The 22081-nt window shown below is 53.0% G+C and overlaps 4 protein-coding genes across 4 annotated transcripts; 3 read left to right on the top strand and 1 right to left on the bottom strand.

Annotated features, from left to right (window-relative positions):
• Positions 1–963: 963 nt before the first annotated feature.
• Positions 964–2845, top strand: COCSUDRAFT_17230 (hypothetical protein; the record flags this gene model as incomplete). Its single annotated transcript, XM_005646318.1, has 4 exons — positions 964–1144; positions 1469–1598; positions 1981–2189; positions 2670–2845. The coding sequence occupies 4 exons, from the start codon at positions 964–966 to the stop codon at positions 2843–2845; spliced, it is 696 nt and encodes a 231-aa protein (XP_005646375.1).
• A 1071-nt stretch (positions 2846–3916) lies between these two features.
• On the top strand, positions 3917–5751 carry COCSUDRAFT_56281 (hypothetical protein; the record flags this gene model as incomplete). Its single annotated transcript, XM_005646317.1, has 4 exons — positions 3917–4082; positions 4361–4533; positions 5105–5212; positions 5575–5751. 4 exons carry the CDS (start codon positions 3917–3919, stop codon positions 5749–5751), a joined length of 624 nt encoding a protein of 207 aa, XP_005646374.1.
• Positions 5752–6458: 707 nt separating this feature from the next.
• Positions 6459–14447, top strand: COCSUDRAFT_66702 (hypothetical protein). The gene is made up of 16 exons (XM_005646316.1): positions 6459–6720; positions 7073–7123; positions 7357–7494; positions 7577–7786; positions 8150–8257; positions 8549–8694; positions 9150–9382; positions 9697–9833; positions 10334–10463; positions 10814–10959; positions 11619–11723; positions 12120–12254; positions 12580–12762; positions 13068–13166; positions 13548–13665; positions 14102–14447. The coding sequence occupies exons 1-16, from the start codon at positions 6583–6585 to the stop codon at positions 14206–14208; spliced, it is 2184 nt and encodes a 727-aa protein (XP_005646373.1). The 5' UTR covers positions 6459–6582; the 3' UTR covers positions 14209–14447.
• Positions 14448–17726: 3279 nt separating this feature from the next.
• COCSUDRAFT_47953 (hypothetical protein) lies at positions 17727–21412 on the bottom strand (the record flags this gene model as incomplete). Its single annotated transcript, XM_005646315.1, has 8 exons — positions 17727–18139; positions 18477–18673; positions 19075–19320; positions 19657–19831; positions 20177–20370; positions 20671–20814; positions 20985–21146; positions 21399–21412. 8 exons carry the CDS (start codon positions 21410–21412, stop codon positions 17727–17729), a joined length of 1545 nt encoding a protein of 514 aa, XP_005646372.1.
• Between the last annotated feature and the right edge of the window lie 669 nt (positions 21413–22081).

Raw genomic sequence — 22081 nt, 5'->3', positions numbered from 1 at the left:
CTGGGCCCCAGGCTTGCTTCTGCATCCCTGTTTGCATGCGTTGAGGTCTGTACAGGGTCCATCTGGAAGCCCCAGCCAAAAATTAACTCTCCTGCATGCACTCGCTTGGCCACATCACTGCATCCACAACATCTCCCGCTTTCCATACTATCAAACATCCATGACAGTGTCCTTTCAAGACCTTACATATTTTGCATGTTGCAGGTGCTGCCCAACTGCTTCCTGTGGGTGGAGAGAGAGACCGGGCGGCGCCACAAAGTCCTCAAACTGCCACCCTCCACCACCGGAACCGCGGTGAGCTGCCTTTGATTGTCCTCCTGCCTTTCTTTTTGCAAGTGATAAACAGGCCTTGTAGGCATGACGAGGAGCCTTTGTTTGCTGCCGAGCTTGCAAGCAACATTATCAGCGTGATCAAATGCAGCCGAGGGGCCTCTGAGGATGAAGGCTGGCCGATGTTTTCGGTACAGTGTTCACTTGTGGTTCTGCTGTGCGGCAGGGCATGATCTCCATTAGGACACTGTCCAAGCTGGCGCAGCTGAGGCACGAAGGGGCCATGCTGGTGAGCCTACATCCCACCCAACCTCCCTCTCAACCTTCCTCAAATCAACATTCAGAATAAGGGAAACAGGGGAAATTTTGCGGGCTTTGCTCGGCTCCGCCCTCGGCTAAAGGCACCCCTGCATCTGGGCTGGGGTAGTCTCTCTGCTGGTGCATGCAGCAGCTTGCATGCACATTCGTACCATGCCTTGTCATGCAGGGAGTCATGAAATTGTGCCATGGCCATGCATCATGCAGGGTGCATAATCCCAACAATTCCATGCAAAACTCTGCCAGGCATATGCCCTTACCCACATTGGGCACCCTTAATGTCAGCCAAAACCATGCATGCCGCCGTCATCCACCAATCCCATGCTTGAATTTAAATTTGAGTTTGACACAAAAGATCAAATCCGAGTTTGTCCGATGCAGGTGCTGATAACTGGGGCGCGCACGGCGACGCTGCTGCAGCGGCTGCCCTTTCTGCCGAGCGCGGACGCGTACGTGGCAGAGAACGGCGGCCGAATCTTTTATCCGGACCAGACGCTGCCGACCGCCATGCCTCTCATGGAGGACACAAAGTGGCGCAAGTTCCACAACCCTGCCGGTGCGCGCCCCTTTATTGCCGCTGCCCTAAGGGGAATTAATTTAGAGAACACAACTCGCAGTCAGTGCTGCTCCAGAGCACCGGTGTGAACTCGACACTATGAGATACCGCTCACCACACTGAGCTTTGCAGATCTCTACTTGAAGTGAGCCAGAATTGCAATCCTGCAATTCTACCTTTTGGGCGCCCTGTGGGCTACATGCAGCCAGTATGCCTATTTTTTGAGCGATTGCGGCGGCACTGTAGTGATCAAAATGGCTCCTCAAGGAACCTTCATATGTATCCACCGCCTGAGGGTGTTATTGTGTATTGCCCCCTGTGCAGCTGGGTCAAACCTGCAGGAGGAAATGAAGCCGGAGGATCGCAAGGGTACCCTGTGGGACTTCTACCGCCAGCTCGTCGCCCAAGGGTGGACGCCCGATGTGTACAGCTACACCACCAGCTTCAGGTGCGGGTCTGAGGGTACTACCCCTAAAAATGGGGGATATAATGAAACTTGAGACCCCCCTCTATATGCTGTCTTCAGTGCAATGTTTGGGTCCAAGCCTGGAAAGCTTTGCAGCTACTGCAAGCGCTGTGCAGTGCTGGGTGTGAGGGGTAGCCGGCTCTGGTGTGAAAGACTCCATGGCTACATGGCATGCAGGGAATTCTGCCAGCCAAGGCCGCTGACGGCATTGCCCTATTAGTGGGCCCCAATCTTGCCAGCTTGCTGCGTGATCTAGATTACTCTGTCAAGCTGCCCGACATTGAAGCAAAATGGAGTGCGGCATGCACCCAGCTTAATAAATGAACCGATCTGATCACGATGTCTGAACAACCGCTGCATGTGTTGCCAGGCTCAAGGCGTACGGCAGCAAGACGGACGAGGATGTCAAGGCAGCGATGAAGGGAATTCCCGAGGGGCTGATCTGGGCGTTCAACCTGGGCCACGCGGACGTCTTCCCTGCCACCAGCGGCAAAGAGAACGCCGCCAAATACCTGATGGACAAATTCGACGCCGCGCCCAGCTCATCCTTCCTGCTCTGCGATGACGACAATGACATTGGTGCGTGCTGCGCTGCTGCTGGGAGCCCCACATGCTGTGTGGGAAAATAGAGATAAAACAAAGAAAATTGAGCAAAACAGTTGAAGGGTGTTTTTGTTGTGAGGGGGGGCTTTCTTGCCCTGGGCAGCTGCATGGGGCATGCTTGCCGTGGCAGAGATGCTCAGGTAATGCACTGCCTTCTGTGTAGTGAGGCAGAAAGCTCCTCACGTTGCGTTGCCTGGTGACCTGCAAATGAACAGAGGCACGGTCTAGCAGGTCTCAGAGTGAATGTCTCAGTCGAGTTAGGGAGAGTTGCAAGGGCATCAAGAGACAGGCAGACCCTGGCATGTTAAGCAGCTGCAGCATCGAGGGCTTTTACTGCTATTGGGCATTTCTGGTATAATCCCTTGCTAAATACACTCAGGCCTTTGTCAACTCCACTGGCAGTACTAAACATTGCACGGCATGATATTCTGACACAGATGTCTGTTCCCTTTGCAGGGCTGGCCAATCTGCTGAGCAAGGTATTTGTGCCGGGCTTCACATCGGACTCTCTCAGGGAGCTCGCAGCCAAAAACCCAGACAAGTTTGTTGTTGCCCAGAAGGGCGGCATTCTGGGCATAGAAGAAGTCCTAGACATGGTGGATGACCATTTGAACAGCTTTGTGCTGGGTTGATTGCATGCTTTGATTACAGTAGACCTCACTGAGTGGCCAATCGGCGGTTTATTCTACGGGATGATATCCTGATCAGTAATCCTCATATGCGCTGTCTGCCGTTTCAGAACTTCTGAACCATGTCAGTTCAAGAGATTCTGTGCCCATGCACGCCTTCAAGTCATTGACTTGTTGACTTGTTGTCACAATCCTGGATGAGACCCCAGTAGAAAAGAGTGAAAGAGGCAACTTGCTTATTGAATACTTCCATAGGCGGGTCTGAGCACAATCTCAATTTTCGAGGAGGAGATATGGCTACAGCCTCACGGTCCGCTCTCTTCTCCTCATGCGATTATAACTCGCCACCCTGCACATATCTTCCCATCTATCTCTTATAAAGTGACCAATCAATGACTAACGATTCCTATCCAATTTTGTCGTCACGTGACGGTCACTCCAATGATTTGGCAGATCATTCTCTCAAATTCAATATTAACAGTTGGATCAATACTCGCATATTGTTTCACATCGTCAATGCACTCATACAGATACAGAACGTACATTGAAGGGTTCATCATCATAAAGCAATAGCTTCACGGGGGTGAAAGGGCGCTCGTTCGTCAGCCGTCTGAAGTGCTACACTTTCGGACTGATGAAGATGGGAGTGCTCCGTTTTGCAGTATTTCTTGCGTTGTTGCATGAACTCCTTCTGCTGCCAGCGATCGGGAGCACTTTGGTCATGCAGCACCATCAGCAGCAGCAGCATGCCCTCTCGAACAGATCAGTTTTCAGAGATTTGGTCGAGCAGGTTCTTTTCACGCCTGTAGACGTGCAGCAGGTTTTCGCACATATACCCGCCCTGTTTCCAACCGGCTCATACCTTCAGGTACGATTGCACTTCCTCGATACTCCAAAAGCTCCTAAGACGTTCTTTTCACGAATAAAATTCAGCCGAAGACTCAAGACTGCAGAAAAGTATGGAATAAGGTTATTGGACCCCTGTTTCTCGTGACGCTGCTGTGCAACAAACTTCGTGCTGAGATCTCTTCAATATTAGATACAATTTGTGACTTGTAGATTGGGGCCAACACAATGGACAACCCGAACGATCCCTTCTTGGTCCATCTGGGGAAGTACGAGCGTCACAGGAAGATTTTTGTCGAGCCAATTCCTGTGCTCTTCCATCAGCTCAAGCAGAACCTGGGCAACATGACAAACGCCACCTTCATCAATGCAGCCATCAGCAGCATGGCAGAAGGTACCTTTGACTTTTATGCCTTTCACTTTTCTGCGTATAAAGGGGGTACATGTACAATACACCGTACAGCGCCCCCGGCAGCCGGCGGGGGCGGTGTAAATACTGAGCACCATGCCCTCGGTCAAGCGGGTCTTGCTTGCCCATAGAGGGGTAGGAGTTGCGGCAGCCTTTACCTGTAGCTACGCACCTTGCTTTTTGGCAAGAATAGCGTGTCAAAATTAACCGATTTATAATTCAATAATAAATTGATTACAGAAGTGGTAGATTGGCGATCGCAGGTGATCCAGATGAGAGCGGGCATGATTCAAAGTCAACAGCAACCATGTTCTGCGTGCAAAGCGAGCAGTCAGCGCCAACCAAACCTGCGAATGGGACGCAGCTGCCCTTCTGGGCGGACCAGATCTGCTCCTTCAGCCACGACCACATCACCAAACTCCTCCCAAACGCCCAGGTATGTCTTCAGGGTGCACAAAGCCTCACACAATCATCATCATCATCACATGCTTTTCCCGCCGAAGGCGAGGTGCGTCTGCAGGCAGCTGCAGCTTAAAGCTGCTGAAATCCTAATCCTTGATGGACTCGCCAGATCCAAGCGAGACCCAATCAATCATGGGCACGGTGCTCGGCACTCATACCGCCCCCCGCCAGCCGGGGCCAGTGGAGTCAACAATTAAGCTTAATTGGGAATGGCGGGTTTTTCTTGTTTCTTGAGCTTGCTCTCAGGATGAAGAGGGGAACGGGTGCATGCTGTAACGGCACCCTTCCTTGCACAGGAGAGCCAGCAATCTCACTCTTGCTTATTCAACCATTGGCGCTTAGTTGGTCTTGTTCTAGCATGTTCATCATGATGAAACAACAGCGGAGAGCCAGAGCCCGTCAGACATTTCAGCAGCCCAGAAGCTGCAGAACCGTGGTGCAGTGGAAAGTGTTTGCACACAAGAGACAGATCAAGGGAGTGCTGATTGGACGTCAGCATGGCGAAAAGTTCAGCTGGCATGAGTCATAGTTTGCCGGCTGCGCAGGTGAAGAGCGTTGAGGTACAATCGCTGACTGTGCGCCAGATGCTGCATCAGCATGACATCAGCGACGTGCTGGTGGTCCTGATCGACACAGAGGGCTTTGACTGGCAGGTGAGCACTGGCCTTATTTTTAATAGAAATTGCTTGCCTATTGATCTGCCCGTGCCTGCAATAGTTCACCAACACTCTCTTGGAATGCATTGCTTGACGCTTTGAAGGTCTCTGTCCTACGCATTGGCGCATGCTCTGATGTGTGAGGGTCCACCCTCTCTCTTTATACACCACCAGATCTGATGCCCAAAGTTCACATGATCTTACAGTCAGTCACTTGCGCGCTAGGCGTATGATTTGCTGTGTGAGGGGCTCTGTCTCTCACCAAATATGCTTGTTGCGGGAACGATTGACAAGGACCCTGCCACATGCAGCGAGTGAAAATCTTGTTGGAAAATTCTGTGGCGCTGTTGTGGGGGCAGGTTCTGCGGCAGCTTCCGCTGCACCGCGCCAGCTTCCGCCCGGTGCTGATCGGATTTGAGAACCAGCATCTGAGCAAGGGTGACCTGGCGGCCACCTCAGACTTCCTGCACGGCCACGGTTATGCAGTGACACACGACGCAGCGACCTTCAATACCTTTGCGCTAGCGATGGCTTGAGGCATATACCATAGGACGCTTCAGGGCTCTTCAGGAGGTGCTTGATTCATATACGCATGATGGCGCCGATCAGTGCTTAAGTGGTTTCTCTAAGGTCCAGGCTTGGTGCGAGGACTGTATACAGAGCAGTGCCAGCTTGACAGCCCAGCCCAGCGCTGTCAGATCAATGATTGCTTGTGGGTGCACTGCATTGTACTACAGTGCGCAAGTAGTAATTGCGCATGATAGCAGGCATGGCAATACATGAGCAAAGCGCGCGCTGTTGGTATGTGGTGGCCATTGTGCAGCTAGGCAGGCCTGTGAAGCAGGAACTTCATGCAGCAAGCATGCCGAGCTGATCTTGCAAAAATAGCATGTGATGTGATTCACACCTGGCAGGCTATTGGACATGTACACACCGCGTGGTCAGTGACTGCACCCGGGGTGCAGGTAGTCAATGGTCAAGGTAGACACACACATGGCATGGACACTTTGGCATATGCTGCAGTAGCCCACCAGACAGCCTGGGACTTTACGGCCACGAACACGATGCAACCTGGTTCAATCTGTGTTGACGAAAGATGCTCATATGATGCATCGAGATCTTCTATTCACAGTAGGTCCCTTTCCGGGGGATCGAAGAATCAGGTCAGGAAACCCTTGCAGTAGAGGTGGTCATGTGGACCCCATGAAACTTGTCATGTGATACCGCTTCCTTTGACCGACCTCGCTTTTCGCGGAATACTGAGAAGACGTGTAGGCAATTATGGCATACAGCGCGTTGTGGTAAGCTGAGCGAATCAGCGGGCTCCCTTGAAAACCTGGCTGCGAGTTCAGAACGGACGGCGGGCGATGGTGAACACGGAAGTTTATGATTTGCCGCACAGCGTAGAGCAGAGGGGAGCGATGGCATCCCGCATTGCAAGAGCAGTACTCAATTTCCAGGATCAGCTGCTGGAGGCGGACTCCAACACTGGATCTCTCTGTCAGGTGATTGCCTACGGCGGGATTCGGAGGCTTGCACTGCCGTGCTGGACTGTCAGCTGGCTCTGCAATCCTCTGAAGCTTAGCTATCTTGTGAGGCAGCGACAGTGACGCTGTTGTTAGCTCACCTTCCCTGTCGGAAGTCAAGCCCTAGGCTGCCAAGCTGGATTATTCACTTAGTAAAAACACAAAGTTCTGCTATGCAGTGTCGTCTCAGTGAGGTCCTAGAGCTCAAACATCAATCTATAAATCATCCAGGCGACGCTCTTGGCAGAAGATGAGCCCATTGCCTGTCTTGACTGTCACTTCAGGGCAGTCCTTCAAATTTCATCTCTTACAACCTCCTTGTCGACGGCAGGTCTGGCTTCCCGAAGTCTCTGAAGATGGCGATGTGGTCCTCCGGACAAAGGTGAGGACCCAATTGGATTTGGAAGTCACTCTCCAACCTAAAGTTGTCCTCTGCAAAATTCCAATCTCCTCGTCTCAAGTCACCACCTGATTCCCAAACACCTCCAGTAGCTCAAAGATGGCGTCTTTCTGCGTCATCTTTGCGTCCCGAGAGCATGAAGAGTGCCAGGGAGCCCTCCTGACACGTTTTCAATCTGAAAGAGGGCAGCATCAACTGGCGTGTTTTACTGGCAGGGGTTACCCTTCTGCGTGGCGGGCGTGGGGGATCTGCTGGCGCTGTTCCGCTGCATTTCCTGCCGCTACTGCTTCGGCACAGATGCCACCAAGCCCGACATGCTCGGAGCTCCGGGGCGAGTCTTCACCACTCAGGAGGTGCGCGCATCTCATCTCAACCCATCCTTTCATACTGGTGACTCCATCCTGGTTTCTGGTGACGAGCCGCATGCATGCGCAGCCGGAGATGTCGCGCAACGTGCAGAAGTACAGCAAGGAGGTGTATCTGCGCGCCAGCGAGGCGCAGCAGTGCCGGGTGCACTCCACCGTCGTGCTGCCTCTCTTCACATCCGCCGACCGCAAGAGCTCCTTGGGCGTTGTTGAGGTTGTGCAGACGCGGCAAGACATGTCCTTCGCCGAGATAGTGTCCAACCTGGCCCGCTCCCTCGAGGTGCGGTGACAGGGAGTATGAGGGTGCCTGCATTGCGATCACTTTGCTGTGGATTGTGGGGGTTGGCTTGGAAGCATGTACAGTTAGCTGGAATGGGCATCCATAATGAACGGAGGCATTCATTTGAACTTTGCTACCCTTATTGCAATGGACTCTCCACTCCTGAAGCGCCAAGGCGGACAACGCCCGGCTTGTGAGCAACATTGTATTCCCTGCTTGGGACCAGTTCCCCATTCTGGGACATTATCGAGCCTAAGCCAAAGGGTCAGCGGCTCCATGACCACGGTGCATTCATGTTTGATGCTGCAGAGATGTGCTGTGCTATCATTTGCATTGTTTGAAGGGTGACCCCTGCAATCGCAGGACTGCAACCTGTTCACGTGCGAGGGCCTGCGAGGCAAGGAGATGGCGGAGTCATCGGACGCCATCAAGCAGATGGTGAAGGGCGGCCTCGTGCCCTCAAGCTCCACCGTGAGTCCTGTGCGCAGCTACCATCAGCCGTGTTATCATTGTTGCTGGTGTCTCCAAAGTTGTCAGCACGGTTCTGAGAGCCACCGCCCTGCAAGGAATGTGCAAATTGAGGCTACCATCCAATTGTCTGTGTGTCAACAGGTGCAACTGGGTGCTCTCTGTCCCTTGGTGCTTGCAATCAATGAGCTGCAGGAGAGATGGGGTTTGCTGCATCACATTCCTTGTTTTCCTATTGACATCTAACACCAAGAGAGTGTTGATTGCCTGAGGTTGAGAGTGTGCATGTTGCAGCGGAGCAACTCCTCCGAGGCGGACAAGGCGGCGGCGACGGGCGACGCAGAGAACGAGGGGACCAGCGGCCTGACCGGCCGCGCCAGCACAGCTTCCATCAGTGTGGATCTGGCCGACGCGGCCTCCTTGGAGGCCGAGCGAAAAAAGTGCGCACTACAGGCTTGACCGTAACACATGCACATAGTCAATCCTTGCGTCGTGCTTACTTGTTGTCTTTGCTGGCGCGGTTGGTTCCCCTTCCTGGGAGCCCAGTGACGGAGCGGACCTGCATGCGAGGCAGAGATTACTGCGCAAGACTCCTGTGAAGTCCTGCAGCACAGAAGCCTTCAGCATCTTATGCGCCTATGCGTCTTCTCATTGTGTGTGAAGGAGCTGCGCTAATCGGAGGTGATTGTGTACCTAGCACCTGCTGGTGAGGCAGCTCATACAAGCTGCCTCACCAATCGCACACCACTTCTGTAGCACTGTTGGCCACTCATCTCCACGTCATAGCAATCCAACTGCGGAAGATAGTAGTGGGGCTTAGGGGCTAGCTTCACATATTATCGAGCCCCTATAAGGAGCACATGGATTTTTAAGGGGCTTATTTGTTTGGCCGCAGGAGTTTGGGGACGCGCACGCGCAACGCCAGCCTGGCGGCGGATCTGCGAGCGGCGCTGAGGCAGCAGTCGCTGCGGGACTCGGCACCAAAAGAGGCGCTGGCGGCTGCCGCGGCGGCGCCGACGGCCGGTGCCGGCGCGGAGCAGATGTCTGCGCGGGGGGGTTCCCTGTCGGAGGAGGAAGTTGACATGGACGAAGACGACGACCTGGAAGATGAGACAGAGGAGGAGCGAGGTGGGACCCCGATGCCTTCATGTAGATTACAGCAGTGCTGAACCTTGTTAAGGCGCTGATTATTCCTGTTCATTGGTACAGAGCCCCAGCTGTGGAGGGGAAATCCTGACCAAAAATGCGGCTTTGTTGTCTTCTGAAAATTCCTGGCACTACCACTTTGCATTGCTTCTCTGCTGCAGCGACATTTGGTGTCGTTATTGGGCAACTAAAAACATTCCCCGGTGCTGCCGAGCGCACAGAATCAGACAAAATCTAGCAGTATGTTGCAGGCTTCATATGTCTCTGACTTGATTGCGGTGGTTGTTGCAATGCAGCACGGAGGAAGGGCAAGGGGGCGGGCAATCCTGGCAAGCCGGGCAAGCGGCTGCGGCTGGAGGATCTGCAGAGCCAGTTTGGCGTGGGCCTCAAGGAGGCAGCCAACCGCCTCGGCATCTGCCCCACCACCCTCAAGGTTCACCCCTGAGCAATGACTGGTCCACCCCTTACCCAGGCGCCCTGTGCCAAGATGGCTGCACTGTCTCCTGCCGCGCAGCAGAACTGAAACAATGTCTACAGCTTTTCCGCTTGTGATTCGAATTATTCACCGGGCAATGCCAGCGCAGCAGTTTCATTGTGGTCGATCCAACAGCACACCAGTATATTGCGGCGCGGGTGGCTGTCTAGTCAAATGGGTGGGAGATGGATACAGGCTACTTAGAAGGGGCCCAGTCTCCTCATTGCAACTTATTTGCTGCTGCCTGTTCAGAGGTGTGCTTCCTGTGCAATTGATCAAGGGTGGGGAGACACTCACAGTCTCGTTATAGAGACACAGGATCGATTCTTTGAACCTTTTTGCTGGTGTGCCTTCAGAAGGTCTGTCGGGCGGTAGATGTGACTTGTAGATATGAGAGAGGTTCGGGCTCAAGAAGGGAGACACAAGATCTTAAGGTATTTTGTCGTTGCTGTGCGCAGAGGGCTTGCAGGCGGCACGGCATACAGCGCTGGCCGCGGCGGCAGCTGCTGAAGCTAAGCCGCGCGATAGACCAGATCAACGCCACCGGCTCCGTCAAAAGCGCCGACGGCTCCTCCCCGGCCGCCAACGGTGCGCGCCCCGCCTAGTGGATACACCTTAAGCTTGCATCACATTGGGCCGGTCTCCCTAGATCTTACAACCCTTTTGCACAAAAACAGTGCACGTTTACAAAGCAGCGTTGTGATTTGTATTCTTGGATGGACCCTTCACTTCTCTTCTATCCAGTAAAACCTCCACTCCCCTTCTCTGATAGCTACCAAGCATATCAACTGTTCAGATTCGGCCTTGGCTGTTGGAGGGTTAATTTCTTTGTAAAATTCAAGCACACCTCTATGCAGCTGTGTGCAAGCTGGAAGTCTACAAGAGGGAGCCCTGTGTTGGAGTGTAGAGTAAAAAGGAAAAGCTGAACGTCTGTGCAGGTCTGCAGCCTCTGCCGGGCCCGGACACGCGGTGGACGGCTCTGGCGCAGCTCATCCCGGGGATCGCTGTCCAGCCCGACAACCGCCAGCCCCACAAGACGCTCCCCTCCACCCAAGCCCTCGCCCTCACCCACTCCACCGACCAGGTGACTAATCGTCCATCTCACTTGTGAAGCGACTATTTCTGGGGCTATTTACGCCCCATTGGTGACTTCGAGTGAGCTGCAAATGCCACGCCCCGACAAGGCACCCATTCCACCGGCCAGATAACTAGCTGCTCATCTCACACTGTTCGAAAGGACTTCTTTTGGAGCTTTTGCATCCCACGCATCCACAACTCGACCACTCCACCAATGGGGTTATGGGATTTTTGCGCCTCACTGTTGACTCAGAGATGTGCGCTGCAAAGGCCACGCACCCAAAAATTAACCCACTCCACCGACCAGGAAGCTGCTTGCCCATGACGCAATGTAGTACAAAACAATTCCTTCCTTCCTTCCCTGCTGTCTTTGAATATCCTGTGACCCATTCCTTGCTGCAGAGGAGATGGGAACATTTGGAGGGCAGCTGCTGCTTGTGTATTGTGACTGCAAGTGGTTCACGTGTGCCAGCCCAGTACCAATTGCTATTTATTATGTGGACAGTGGATGCTCCAAAAGGAGGGCATTTATAACACAGATTTGGGCCTCTTTCTTTGTTCTGGAGCGTGAACTCTCTACGTATATGGAGTCCTAAGCCAGAGGACCAGAGGGAGCTGAAAAAGATAAAGTTATGATGTGCTGACGTGGCGGCTGATGTGGCGCAGCGCATGCTGCAGCGCGTGGACAGCAGCGCCAGCGTGGACCCGTATGTGGCAGCGGCAGCTGCCGAGCAGCTGCAGCGCTACCACTCCAACGGCTCCCTGCAGCAGGTATAAATCAGTGCTGCAGAAGAATCACACAATGCCTTAGGAATCCCTGTATGGAAGAGGCGAAACAGAGGGTAGAAAAAGCCACAAGCATGCTGTTGTGTGGGGACAGTGTGCAGAGTGTCAAAATCAGGCGTTGAAACAAAGGCAGTACATGTGGCCTCAAAACGAGTAGAAACTCACAGGTATGAGAGATCAGCGAGGACTGTTACGGAGTGGTGGTCATTCTTTAGCTCGGACATGACAGAATTCCTGGGCAGGCTATAAGCCCTTGCGAGATGCATACATACATACGTGCCTGCAGGCAATCTGACTGGGCAGGGTTCAGAATATGGCCTAATATGGCAAAGTGGCCTTCGTCTCTAATATCAGAGATGTGACAGTGATGTGTTGCAGCAGGGGTCCCCCGTGGGAGCGGCCAGCGCCGGTTATGGCCTGCCCAGCCATGCATCCGCGCAGCATTTGCACCGGCATGACTCCGGCGCCGTGGCCGGCGCCGATGCGCTGGCGGGAGACGGCTCCGTGCACCGCGGGGTGAGCAACCCGATAATATACTTCTAGGGGTTTTGTAGGGTCTGATTTTTAGGGTTAAGGATTCAGGAATATGGTGAGCGCTCTGCATGCATCACGTACCAAGTGCCCACACGCTTGTCATGTAGACGCTTTGAAGGGAGCACAGGACGCTGCTGCTCTGGAGCTCGTCTGATTGCTTGTCTGTCGGTCTTCTCTTTGCCACGCACCGCAGCAATCCATCCACACACCGCTGAAAAAGCACCAGAGACATTTGGCAAAATTCCATGGAGGCTCTGCTTCATCATCGAACTCATTCTGAAAGCTGCGTGGTTGCTGGGGCATGCAGCAAGCTGCGTTCCAATACCTGGCGGCGGCTGGGCCGTCCGTGGATGCGCACATGCAGCAGGCGCAGCATTATGGCAGTGCAAACAGCACGCCGATGCCGATCCCGGCCGGCTCCGCGGCGCACCTCGCCCACTCCTACCCGGGCGCCATGCCCGTTGGCACGCAGCCGGCCATGATGCCTCAGGTGATCCATTATTCTTTCTACTTTTCACCAACAATCATCAACCTACTACAGAAGCGTGAAGCAAGCTGAATACAGCCTACTGTTGTGGAGTTGGAGTGGCCATTCAAAACCCCTGTATCAACCTGGTCATTCTCCTGATCCATGGTGTCCACCTTCCTGGCGCTTTCTAACAGCCATTATTTGTCTTCTCAGCACCCGAGTGAAGCTGCTTGGATGGTGACCGTTCAAGACCTGGGTGGGCCATGAGATGCAGACCCTTAAGAGTCTTAAGAAGCTGATCAGGATGTGCTATATGTTGTCTGCAGGTGTTTGACGGGGGGCAGCAAATCTCTGCCCCCCTGTCAATGCCGGCCATGTCTCTGAGCCACGTGCACCCCCCGACAGGACAGCACCAGTCCCCCCCGGTGACCCCCGTCTCCCTCACCCTTGGGATTTTAGGATTTGTGGGATTTTCAGGGTTGTTGGTGGATTGCTTTAGGGTTTATGGTTTCGTTATTATTACCCCTGCATGTCTCCATATACATTTCGCACCTCACCGATGCAGTCTCTGTATTCTGTGAGCCTTCGTCAACTCATGCCGCTGCTGAATTTGGCTTGCTGCCCTTCCCGCTGGACAAACATCTGTAGGCATTTCAAGGAGGAATTCGGATGTTTAAGATGGGCCGATCATGGCAGAGGCATGATGGTATTGCTGCTGCTGCATTGGGGCGGTAAATCTGGACGAGGGGAATTATATAGGTTTGGTTAGGTCATGGAGGGTTGCTGAGGGAATTACGTGTGCGCAGATGATGGTGGGCGGGGAGGGAAGCTACAGGGGGCAGGATCTGCTCTCATACTCCAACCAGCGCACCATGATCGATGCCAAGATGGATGAGCACACCCACAACTGGATGCAGCACGCAGGTGGGGGCCGCTCACAACTCCCTGCTTTGCAAGGAGTCTCATAAAGCAGTAAAAAAAAGCAGCACCCATCTTGTGTGAAGTAAGCAAATTACACTCAAGATGAGCATGCACTGTAGTTGGATGCAAGTTGTGAAGTATCCTGGGCAGAAGGAGAGTCTCCTGTTGTTAGAAATGGCCTGGGTACAATCGGCTCAGTAGATTCATAGCAGCCATTTACATGGGCTTACTGGGGCTCAGGGAACATTCAGCCACGGTGTATGCTCTTTTGGTGGCTCTCATCTCTATTGTTGCAGCCTCAGGGCAGCTTATAGTCCCTGTGCGTTGACTGACAGAATATAGAATTCACATCTGCATTTTGCAGCAGCTGAGCACTGTACTTCCCCTTTCTGAGGGTTCTGAGGGTCCAATGAGCAGTGATTTTTGGGGGTAAATGCAGGCAACGGCGCGCAGCACCACTTGGACCTGTTCCCCAGCGTGGATGATCTGGACGATGACGTGGGATTAGTGGACGCTGAAGTCCTGGAGATGCTGCTCTCCAGATGATGCATTTCCCTTTCCTAGCGCCATTCAGCAGCTGCCTCTGATGCCTGCCTCGGAAACATCTGGAATGATGCCAGAGGACTCTTTATTGACGAAATTGTCACATGTCAGATTAATTCGTCTGACTAGCTTCAGGCATGCTGCATCAGATGCTCTGCCCAAAATTGAGCCAGGGACCTGTTTCAACTGCACATGCCTTTTCCTGGCTGTTGGCATTGGTATAGCCTTCGATGCCCTGCTCAGAAACATGCCAGGGGATTCCTTTAATAACAAATTCCCCTTCGCTAGCTTCCGGCTTTGGCTGCCTCCGGTGCCCGGTGCAAAAATGAGCCGGGGGAGAATCTCATGACAGATTACCCCCTTCCTGTCTTCAGGCACCGGTTGGAAGTAATGCCCTGCTCGGCAGCGAGCAAGGGGATTCTCAAGTCAGCTAAATGGTGGTTGTTGGTAAATATTTTGGTCCCCTGAATCAGGTGGAGATCTTAGCCCAAACCAAGCTTGCTTCGAGCACTGGCCGCAGGATCCCGTAGATGTCCTAAGGGTGTCGTTAGGTCTCGGGCCTGTCTCATACCACTTTGGGGGGACTCAAGACCGAATGGCGATGCATCTTTCCAGCCTGGGTCTACCCCAGGACTGCCAGGACACCTGTGATAGACCTGACCCCATGCAAGGTTGCCTGCACAAGTTTTTTGAAGGCACTCGGCATGGCAAGCATGCAGGTGACGCCTGTCTTGCAATTGATTTAGGCGGGTTACAAAGTCTGGAAAAAGTTCCCAGCCCGCTTAGCTTGCGACAGCGCCTTGCAACAGGAACTGGACATCACACTGTATGATGCCTCGGGGTCACTTACACTTGGACAAAAGGGTCGTGCACCCTGTGGATGTGGATGACGTGGCAGTGGATGATTTCTTCTGTACAAATACGAAGTCGAGGGGCCTTTGCCTGGCTTGGGTGCTCCATGCGAGCATAGGGATCCATTTGATTTACTCTAGCGTGTCAAACGTGTCAAACTCAAACTGGACTCTGCAATGTGCCTGGCGCATTTGCGGCGCTTTCATACTTTATAATTGCTCATGATGTCACATTACAGCCCTTTTGATTGCTTCCCAATGGGAAGTTCCCATCACTATTAGGAGACCTCCTTTGTCTGCAATGGGATGCTGTTGCAAAGGACTGGGCGGGCATGCTGAGCTTGCAGCATTACCGTGCGTAATGTGTCAATACCATGCTTGCCCTCAGGGCTTGGAGAGGCATATAAAGTATCATTTCACTATTGTTCACTGCTTTGCCGGTGGCGGCAGTGCCTGTATGCAGCCTCTAATCTAGATTAGGGGGCAAGATCGTTCAAATTGATACAGTATTAATTAAAATTTCTCAGGCATGGATACCGTTGTACTTGATTAGTTGTATAGCATCATTAGCACCCTCATATGATAATGCTCTGTGTGCTTGGAATTCTGGTGTCAGCCACTGGATATGTTCATGTCATGAGAATTGCAGTCTCCTGATCTGAGTCAGGGAGTGTATCGTACTAATCTTCAGTTCCTGTAAATTACAGTCAGACATCCCAACCTCGCTTGACATGGTGCACCCATTGCAATTGATCCCATTGAACAGTGGTACAACAGTGTAACTCTTCTTTTATGGCACCCAGAACCTGTTCAAGACACTCAAATCTACCACTGCCTGATATGAAGCTCACTCTCACTAGTGCACTGTTGTTGCTATGCGCGTAAACAAGCTGTCCTAGCAATATAGCGTCCATGCATATTGATACATATACCGCTTTATTTCATCATCCAAAGCAATACAGTACACAGAAGATACCCCTTTGAACCCCACCCCAAGACACTCCATCTAGAGATTTTGCTATAACTAATCATGTGCTTTATAAATAGTAAAATTATTGCGCTCCTCAAACAAGACATGCACACATTGAGGCAGTACTCCTGTTAACGAACATCCCCAAAAGAACCCGAACATAAACTTTAAAGTCAAAGGCACCCTTACAAGGAGTGCCAGAAAGCTGATATAAAAGCAGTCAGACATTGAAATATTGTACATCCGCTCATTCCTGCTGCCCACGACTCAAATGTGGATGCTGGTATACAGTTGGACACTGCCAGGTGGCAATTGGATCAATGACAATTTACCTGTATCAAATATAAGGCACTGGCCACCATGCCAGTGGCTACCATCTGCCAGCAAAATCTGTGCCCCACTACCAAGATCAGAAAAACTATAATCTTCATTCTTGTTATGGTGAGGTACAAATTTGCAAGAAATTTGATCATCAAGTATCACTCAGCCTGTGACTCGGCAAGCAATCTCAGCTAGCTGGCAAAAGCAGCTCGTCTGACCCAACAGCATAAAATGGGCAGATCTGCACTGCAGAGAAAGTCACATGCAAGCCTCTCTTTGCAGCCTGTTAGCACAAATCAGCGCCAGGCATAATGGGCACACAAGCACTGCCAGATACTTGGCAATCCGCCTTCTTGTTCACACTTCATGAAAATGCAGGGCAGCTTCCATGCAAATGCCAAGAATTAATTAACCATTTGGCCAGAGTGCGATTGTGCCGGTCAGACATTTGCGCAAAGAAGCAAATTTCCCGGCTCCCAGGAGTCATTCCAGGCTCAGCGAGCATTTCATCGGCACCGCATCCCACCTAGACTGCCTCCGCCGCAAAGTCACACAATAAAACTGTGACAGGACATTTTTTGGCGCTCGAACTGCGGAGGGGTCAGAAGGAATTTTGCTGCGCGCAGATCAGTGCAGCGGAGGATAAGCAAATTTACCCCACTCGGCAACACTTATAGATGCAAAGATATTGCTGCACACTTTTGGGCATTTAGTGCCCCCTCAGCTGCAGGCCACAGCACACCTGCCCAGACAGCTGCGGCCCTGCCGCTGATTCAAATTTGATTCTGAATCTCACAAAAGTCCAAGGTAGACCAGCATAAACTCTGGGAAGGAAGCTCCCTCAGGCAAGCCCTGGTGCGCATGTGAAGAAATAATAATCAAGAAATTGAAATCCTAGTAAGCTTATGTCCCCTAAGAAAGCAGCTGCGTTCAGCGCTTCAAATTATCTCCAAAGATGAAAAGGTGAAAATATTGAAAAATGTAAGGCGTGCCCTTCCCCAAAGGGAGCACAGCTCCCACTCATCCATCAGAAATCTCAGTCATCGAAAATTCACCCCTTGCTTTAGGGGTTTGCTTTTTTAATAAACAAATCAGCAGACCATATGTGTCTGCTTGGCGTCTGCCAGCAAACTGCATGTCAGGTTTAAATAGCCACAGCTTCGTGAATATGGACTGCATCCCACTATTGCGCACAAGCGTCTGGTTTCTTGTGGCCTGAGAGAGCCATATTTTTCATTGCCCGCCGCAGGAAACACCAAATCAAAGGCTCGAAGCGCCAGTTGGCTGAAGGCCATGGCAGGTTACAAGCAGCTCTTGCAAGCCGCAACAACTTTACAAAAGCACGTGTAAATAGTACAACAGGAAAGGAAGAGCTGCAATCAGGTTTCGGGCGTGGGCCCCCTGGGTGTGGGGGACCCGGTGGCTATCCGTGGGGAGGTGCCCCCCTCTGTCGTGGGGGCCGGGTGCCCCCACCGCGCGGCGGTGGCCGCGCTCCACGTCGGCGGTGTGCCGGGGGGCGACCCCCCCGCCGGGGCCGCCCCGGCACCGGCAAACGGATTCTCGACTTGGTTGGCGGCTGAAGATACACTCTCCTCGCCGAGCAGGATGGTTCGGCCGGAAGCTGCCGGGGAAGCTGCGGGGCAGCTGCTGTCATCCGCGAAGAAGCCGCGCGGCGGCTCTCCGGCCGGGATTGGCTGCGGCTGCGAGCGGGGGATCCCAGCGGGCCCCCCGGGTTCTGCCGAGAGCGCGCGCTGGACGCTGCCGTGAGGCGGCGATTGGAGCCTCTGAGAGCCTGCACAAAAAGTAAAAATTCAAATAAAAACAAGAAATCGCTGGTAGTCCACCGAAGCGTGTGCAACCATTCGTGCCACTGGGATTTGAGAAACAGATCTGCACTGCAATGCAGCTTCGTCATCTGGTGATCCTCTTGACTCAGCATGTTTTGTTGCGCTTTAAACCCCCTTAAACCCAATACCGCAGCATCTAAATATCCACCAAATAGTGTCTAATCCGTCACAGCATAATGCTAAGTACCCAGTCTGTGTGTTGTGGCAAGATTACAGAAGCTTGTCACCCAACACGCAGAATGCTTTACAACTAGAAGCGGGAAACCTAGGGATTGAGCCCACCTGTAGGGGAGTCGACGAGGGGCATGCAGGGGGTGAAGGTAAATTCTGAGGAGCTGGAGTCGCGGCGGCTGGCGACGTCCATGGATGACATCAGCGGTGACATCATCGGTGACCTGTCGCCGCGCCACGGCAGCGCGCTGATGCTGCGCTGAGTCAGCGACGCGTTGTTCAGCAGCTGCCTCAGCAGCGCACGCTCCCTGCACACCACGAACCCTTGATCATTTCTGTATTTACCTTATCCACCCCTAAATCACCTATCCCTATTATGGTGAAAGGATTCACTCAAAACATGAGACATGCAACCTATGTCTTCCCAATATGCAGCGGCATGGGCCGGGATAGGAGCTCAGCCAGCTTATGATGAAGCCACAACCATATCACCGCTCACTAATCATGACCCTTGCCATGATATCAAACAACTTTTTAGAGATAATCCATCCAGAGAATAATCGGTAATACTTGAATTAAGTCTATAAAAAATGGCTAATTCCAAAGCACTGCTCATCACAACCCGCCCAACGACACTAAACAGCCCACAGCTCAGCAGAGCCATCCTATATTAAACAGCAGAAAAAGACAGAAATTGACAAGGACTTACCCAATGCTGAGGATCCAGCTTTCAGTTGCCATGCGCCTGATCCCACTGGAGCCGCTGCCACCGGTGGAAATTTCCTCGCCTGAAGGGGCCCTCTGGTCAGGCGAGGTACTGGCAGGAGCATGCCAGGGCTCCGAAGGCTGCCGGGAAAGTGTGCGCGCCAAATAGGCGGCCGATGCTATGTCCACGGCCCGGCCGGCCAGCGGCGCTATCAGGGGGGCCAACAGAGCCGCCAGCTGTTCCACCCGCCTGTAGACATTACTATAATTATTGAGAAATTTTATTACTGATATTCTTATTACTAATATTCTTGTCATATTTATTCTTGTTACTAATAGTCTTATGATTTCTGCATGCTTGGCCTGCCAAGAGGCAAGGTGCGTCTGCAGCCAAGCACACCTCTTAATCTTGCCTTTGTCAATTACATGGTGTTGCTGATATTTCTCTTGGCAATCCACCAATTGCCTGTCTTGAAGGCCAAGTGGGGCCCAGAAGGCACTTGACACATCTTGGCAGGAAGGATTGAGCAAGCCTTCAGTTTCACAGGCCTTTGGTAATGGACATTCTTCACAGGCGGCAGTGCACCTCTTGGGGGGCGGTTTGTTTGTGTCCAAGCCCAGGACCAGAGCGCCAATGACTGGCAGCTTGACGGGCTCCTCGTCAAGTCTCGGCAGCCGCGAAAATCCGGCGCCGCAGTCAAAATCTGGCTCACGTGCTTCTAGCTCCAAACCGGCTGCGAGCGAGCCCTTCCTGTGTACACCTGGGCCATGCAGAAAGACAGGAGCGTAAGTCTTGACATTGCAACCGCTTCCAAACAGAAACATTATTGAGGCGCCCGGGCAGGATAATGTAAGCTTCTGAGATTTGGGAGCATGTCAGTGCAGAGTCTGACTGCTTCGCAGGTGTGCTGGCATGTAGGATGCAGGATAGTATGCAAGGTGCTTCTGTGTTTTGCCTAAAGGTAACCGCACATGATGACCCATATTGATAAGCTGTCTCTAGTTGGATGAAGGCATGCAACCTCTTCCACGTGATGAACTGCAGAAATTGTTTTACGCAATTGACTCTGTGTGTCAGGTCACAAACCAGGGCAGGTGAGTCATACCTGCTGGTGTGGCGGGTGCTCTTTCCTGCTCGGCAGCCCTTTGCAGCAAGACAGGGGCGCTGTGAGCTCGCTGCAGCCGCGGCTTGGGTGCATTCCGGGGGGTCCCTGGCAGCTGCTCTAGCAGCGGGTGGCAGATGAGCGCAGCTGCCTGCGCTGCCTCTGGGAAGGCCTGGATATCCTTGAAGTGGCTGAACCTGCAGGGCATTGGAATATGCCACATCACTGCATTTCGCTGGCGTCTAAAGAACACCAGTGGGCAGGATGGGGCTGTCAGCCATGGGGATCAAGGCAGGTGGGGGGTGGTGGTATTTTTGGGTGAGGGGATACTCTTGAAGTTGCTTAAACCTGCAGGGCATTGTCATGGTTGATACCAGTGCATAATGCTGGTGTCTGAGCAACAAGATTTAGGGTGTGAAGCGCAGATCTGTCAGCAATGGGGATCAGGGCATGTGGTGGGGTGGGGATACGTAGGGTGAGGGAAGGTGGGGGCTCACAAGGATGATGTGAAGGCCCAGCGGTGCTGCAGGGTGTGTCCTGCCGCGCACTGGCTGCTGTGAAGCAGGGTCATGTGCAGGGGCCCTGCTGTTGCCAGATTTGCCACGCTGATCACCTGGCCAGTGCTGGCCGGCACCACGATGCTGCAGCAACCACGACACGGCATTTGCTGCAGATTTTGTCCGTATAAGAGGAGACAAGCTCCGAAAGCAAGGAGAATACTCATCGTTGGTACGAGGCCAAGGAATGCGAGTGGGAGCTCTCTGATTGGACCGGGGTTCCCTGCCACCAAGGGCTTTGGAGCTGGTCTTACCTCACATAACGCACGCCCTGTAGCACGGTGGACGCGCTGGCGGCCCTGAGGGGTGTCACAAAGCTGCTGGCGAAAGAAGCAGCGAGGGCTTCAGCGGATCGAGCGAGGTCATCCTCAGTGCCCCTATCAAAACGGGTGCTCATGTCATTGCCAATCGCGTACCTGCAGGTCAAGAAGGGCCATCGCAGTCAGAATTTCTGCGCAACGAAAACGTTTCCTCTCTCTTGTTAACAACAGCGGCAATCATTGCATGCGGAACGTACACATGCGCGGCACTCGAGCAACCAAGCCTCCTAACAAATTCCGACATGCACCCAGGGTTTAATCCTGAAATCAAAAGGCCCTTTGGCCTTGAAACAGGCCAGCAGGGCGCGCCCACGCATAACGTCCGCACGTAATGGCTGAGACCTTCACCTCTTGTCCACCATTCTTGCGGCAAAGTAAGCCCCAAAAAGTTTCCTCACAAGGCTTACGGTAGGGTGTTACATGAGCAAGACGTGTTCGCGGGACTTCGTACCCATTTCAAGCAGGAGAACAGGGTGTCGAAATGAGCGCGTCGCTTCCCTCCGTTTCCTCGCCTCTCGCCTCCGCATAAACGCACGCCTATCTCTATGGGGCACATATCCAAAGTCTTTTCAGGCCACTTCCGCCCCACAAACCCCAAGAGGAAGACGAACAGTGATGTAAGTGCTTGATTCCGGCCGTCGGCCGTCGGGTGCCCCTCCCACGTCGATAGTAGTAATTGATTCCGCACGTGGTTCTGTTCTTAATATCGCCACAGGTTAATCAATCGCCGGGAGGTTCTGGCGAGAAGCTAAAACAAAATCGCCAAAAACCCTGTCGCGTGGCACTGGAAGCAGGGTTTTCACCGCAGGAGCGCTATTTCGGGCCTTCGCTCGAGGGATCTGGTCCGGTGACATCCGTGCAGCTGATCGGCAAGCGTTGGCCAGGTAGCTCATTGTGATTTGTGGCTGTGGATTGGAGCAGTCTCCACGCCTCCGGGCAGAGTTCTGGGAGAGCGATCCTCCCAGCTTGCTTATTCACCGCCTGTGGGAACAGTGCTGGAGTGATAAGGCTCATCCTCGAGGAAAGCCAAG

The sequence above is a fragment of the Coccomyxa subellipsoidea genome (genome assembly GCF_000258705.1).
Source record: "Coccomyxa subellipsoidea C-169, whole genome shotgun sequence".
NCBI lineage: Eukaryota > Viridiplantae > Chlorophyta > Trebouxiophyceae > Coccomyxaceae > Coccomyxa > Coccomyxa subellipsoidea.
Note: the sequence above shows the minus strand (reverse complement) of the source record. Positions and strands in the feature narration are given on the sequence as shown.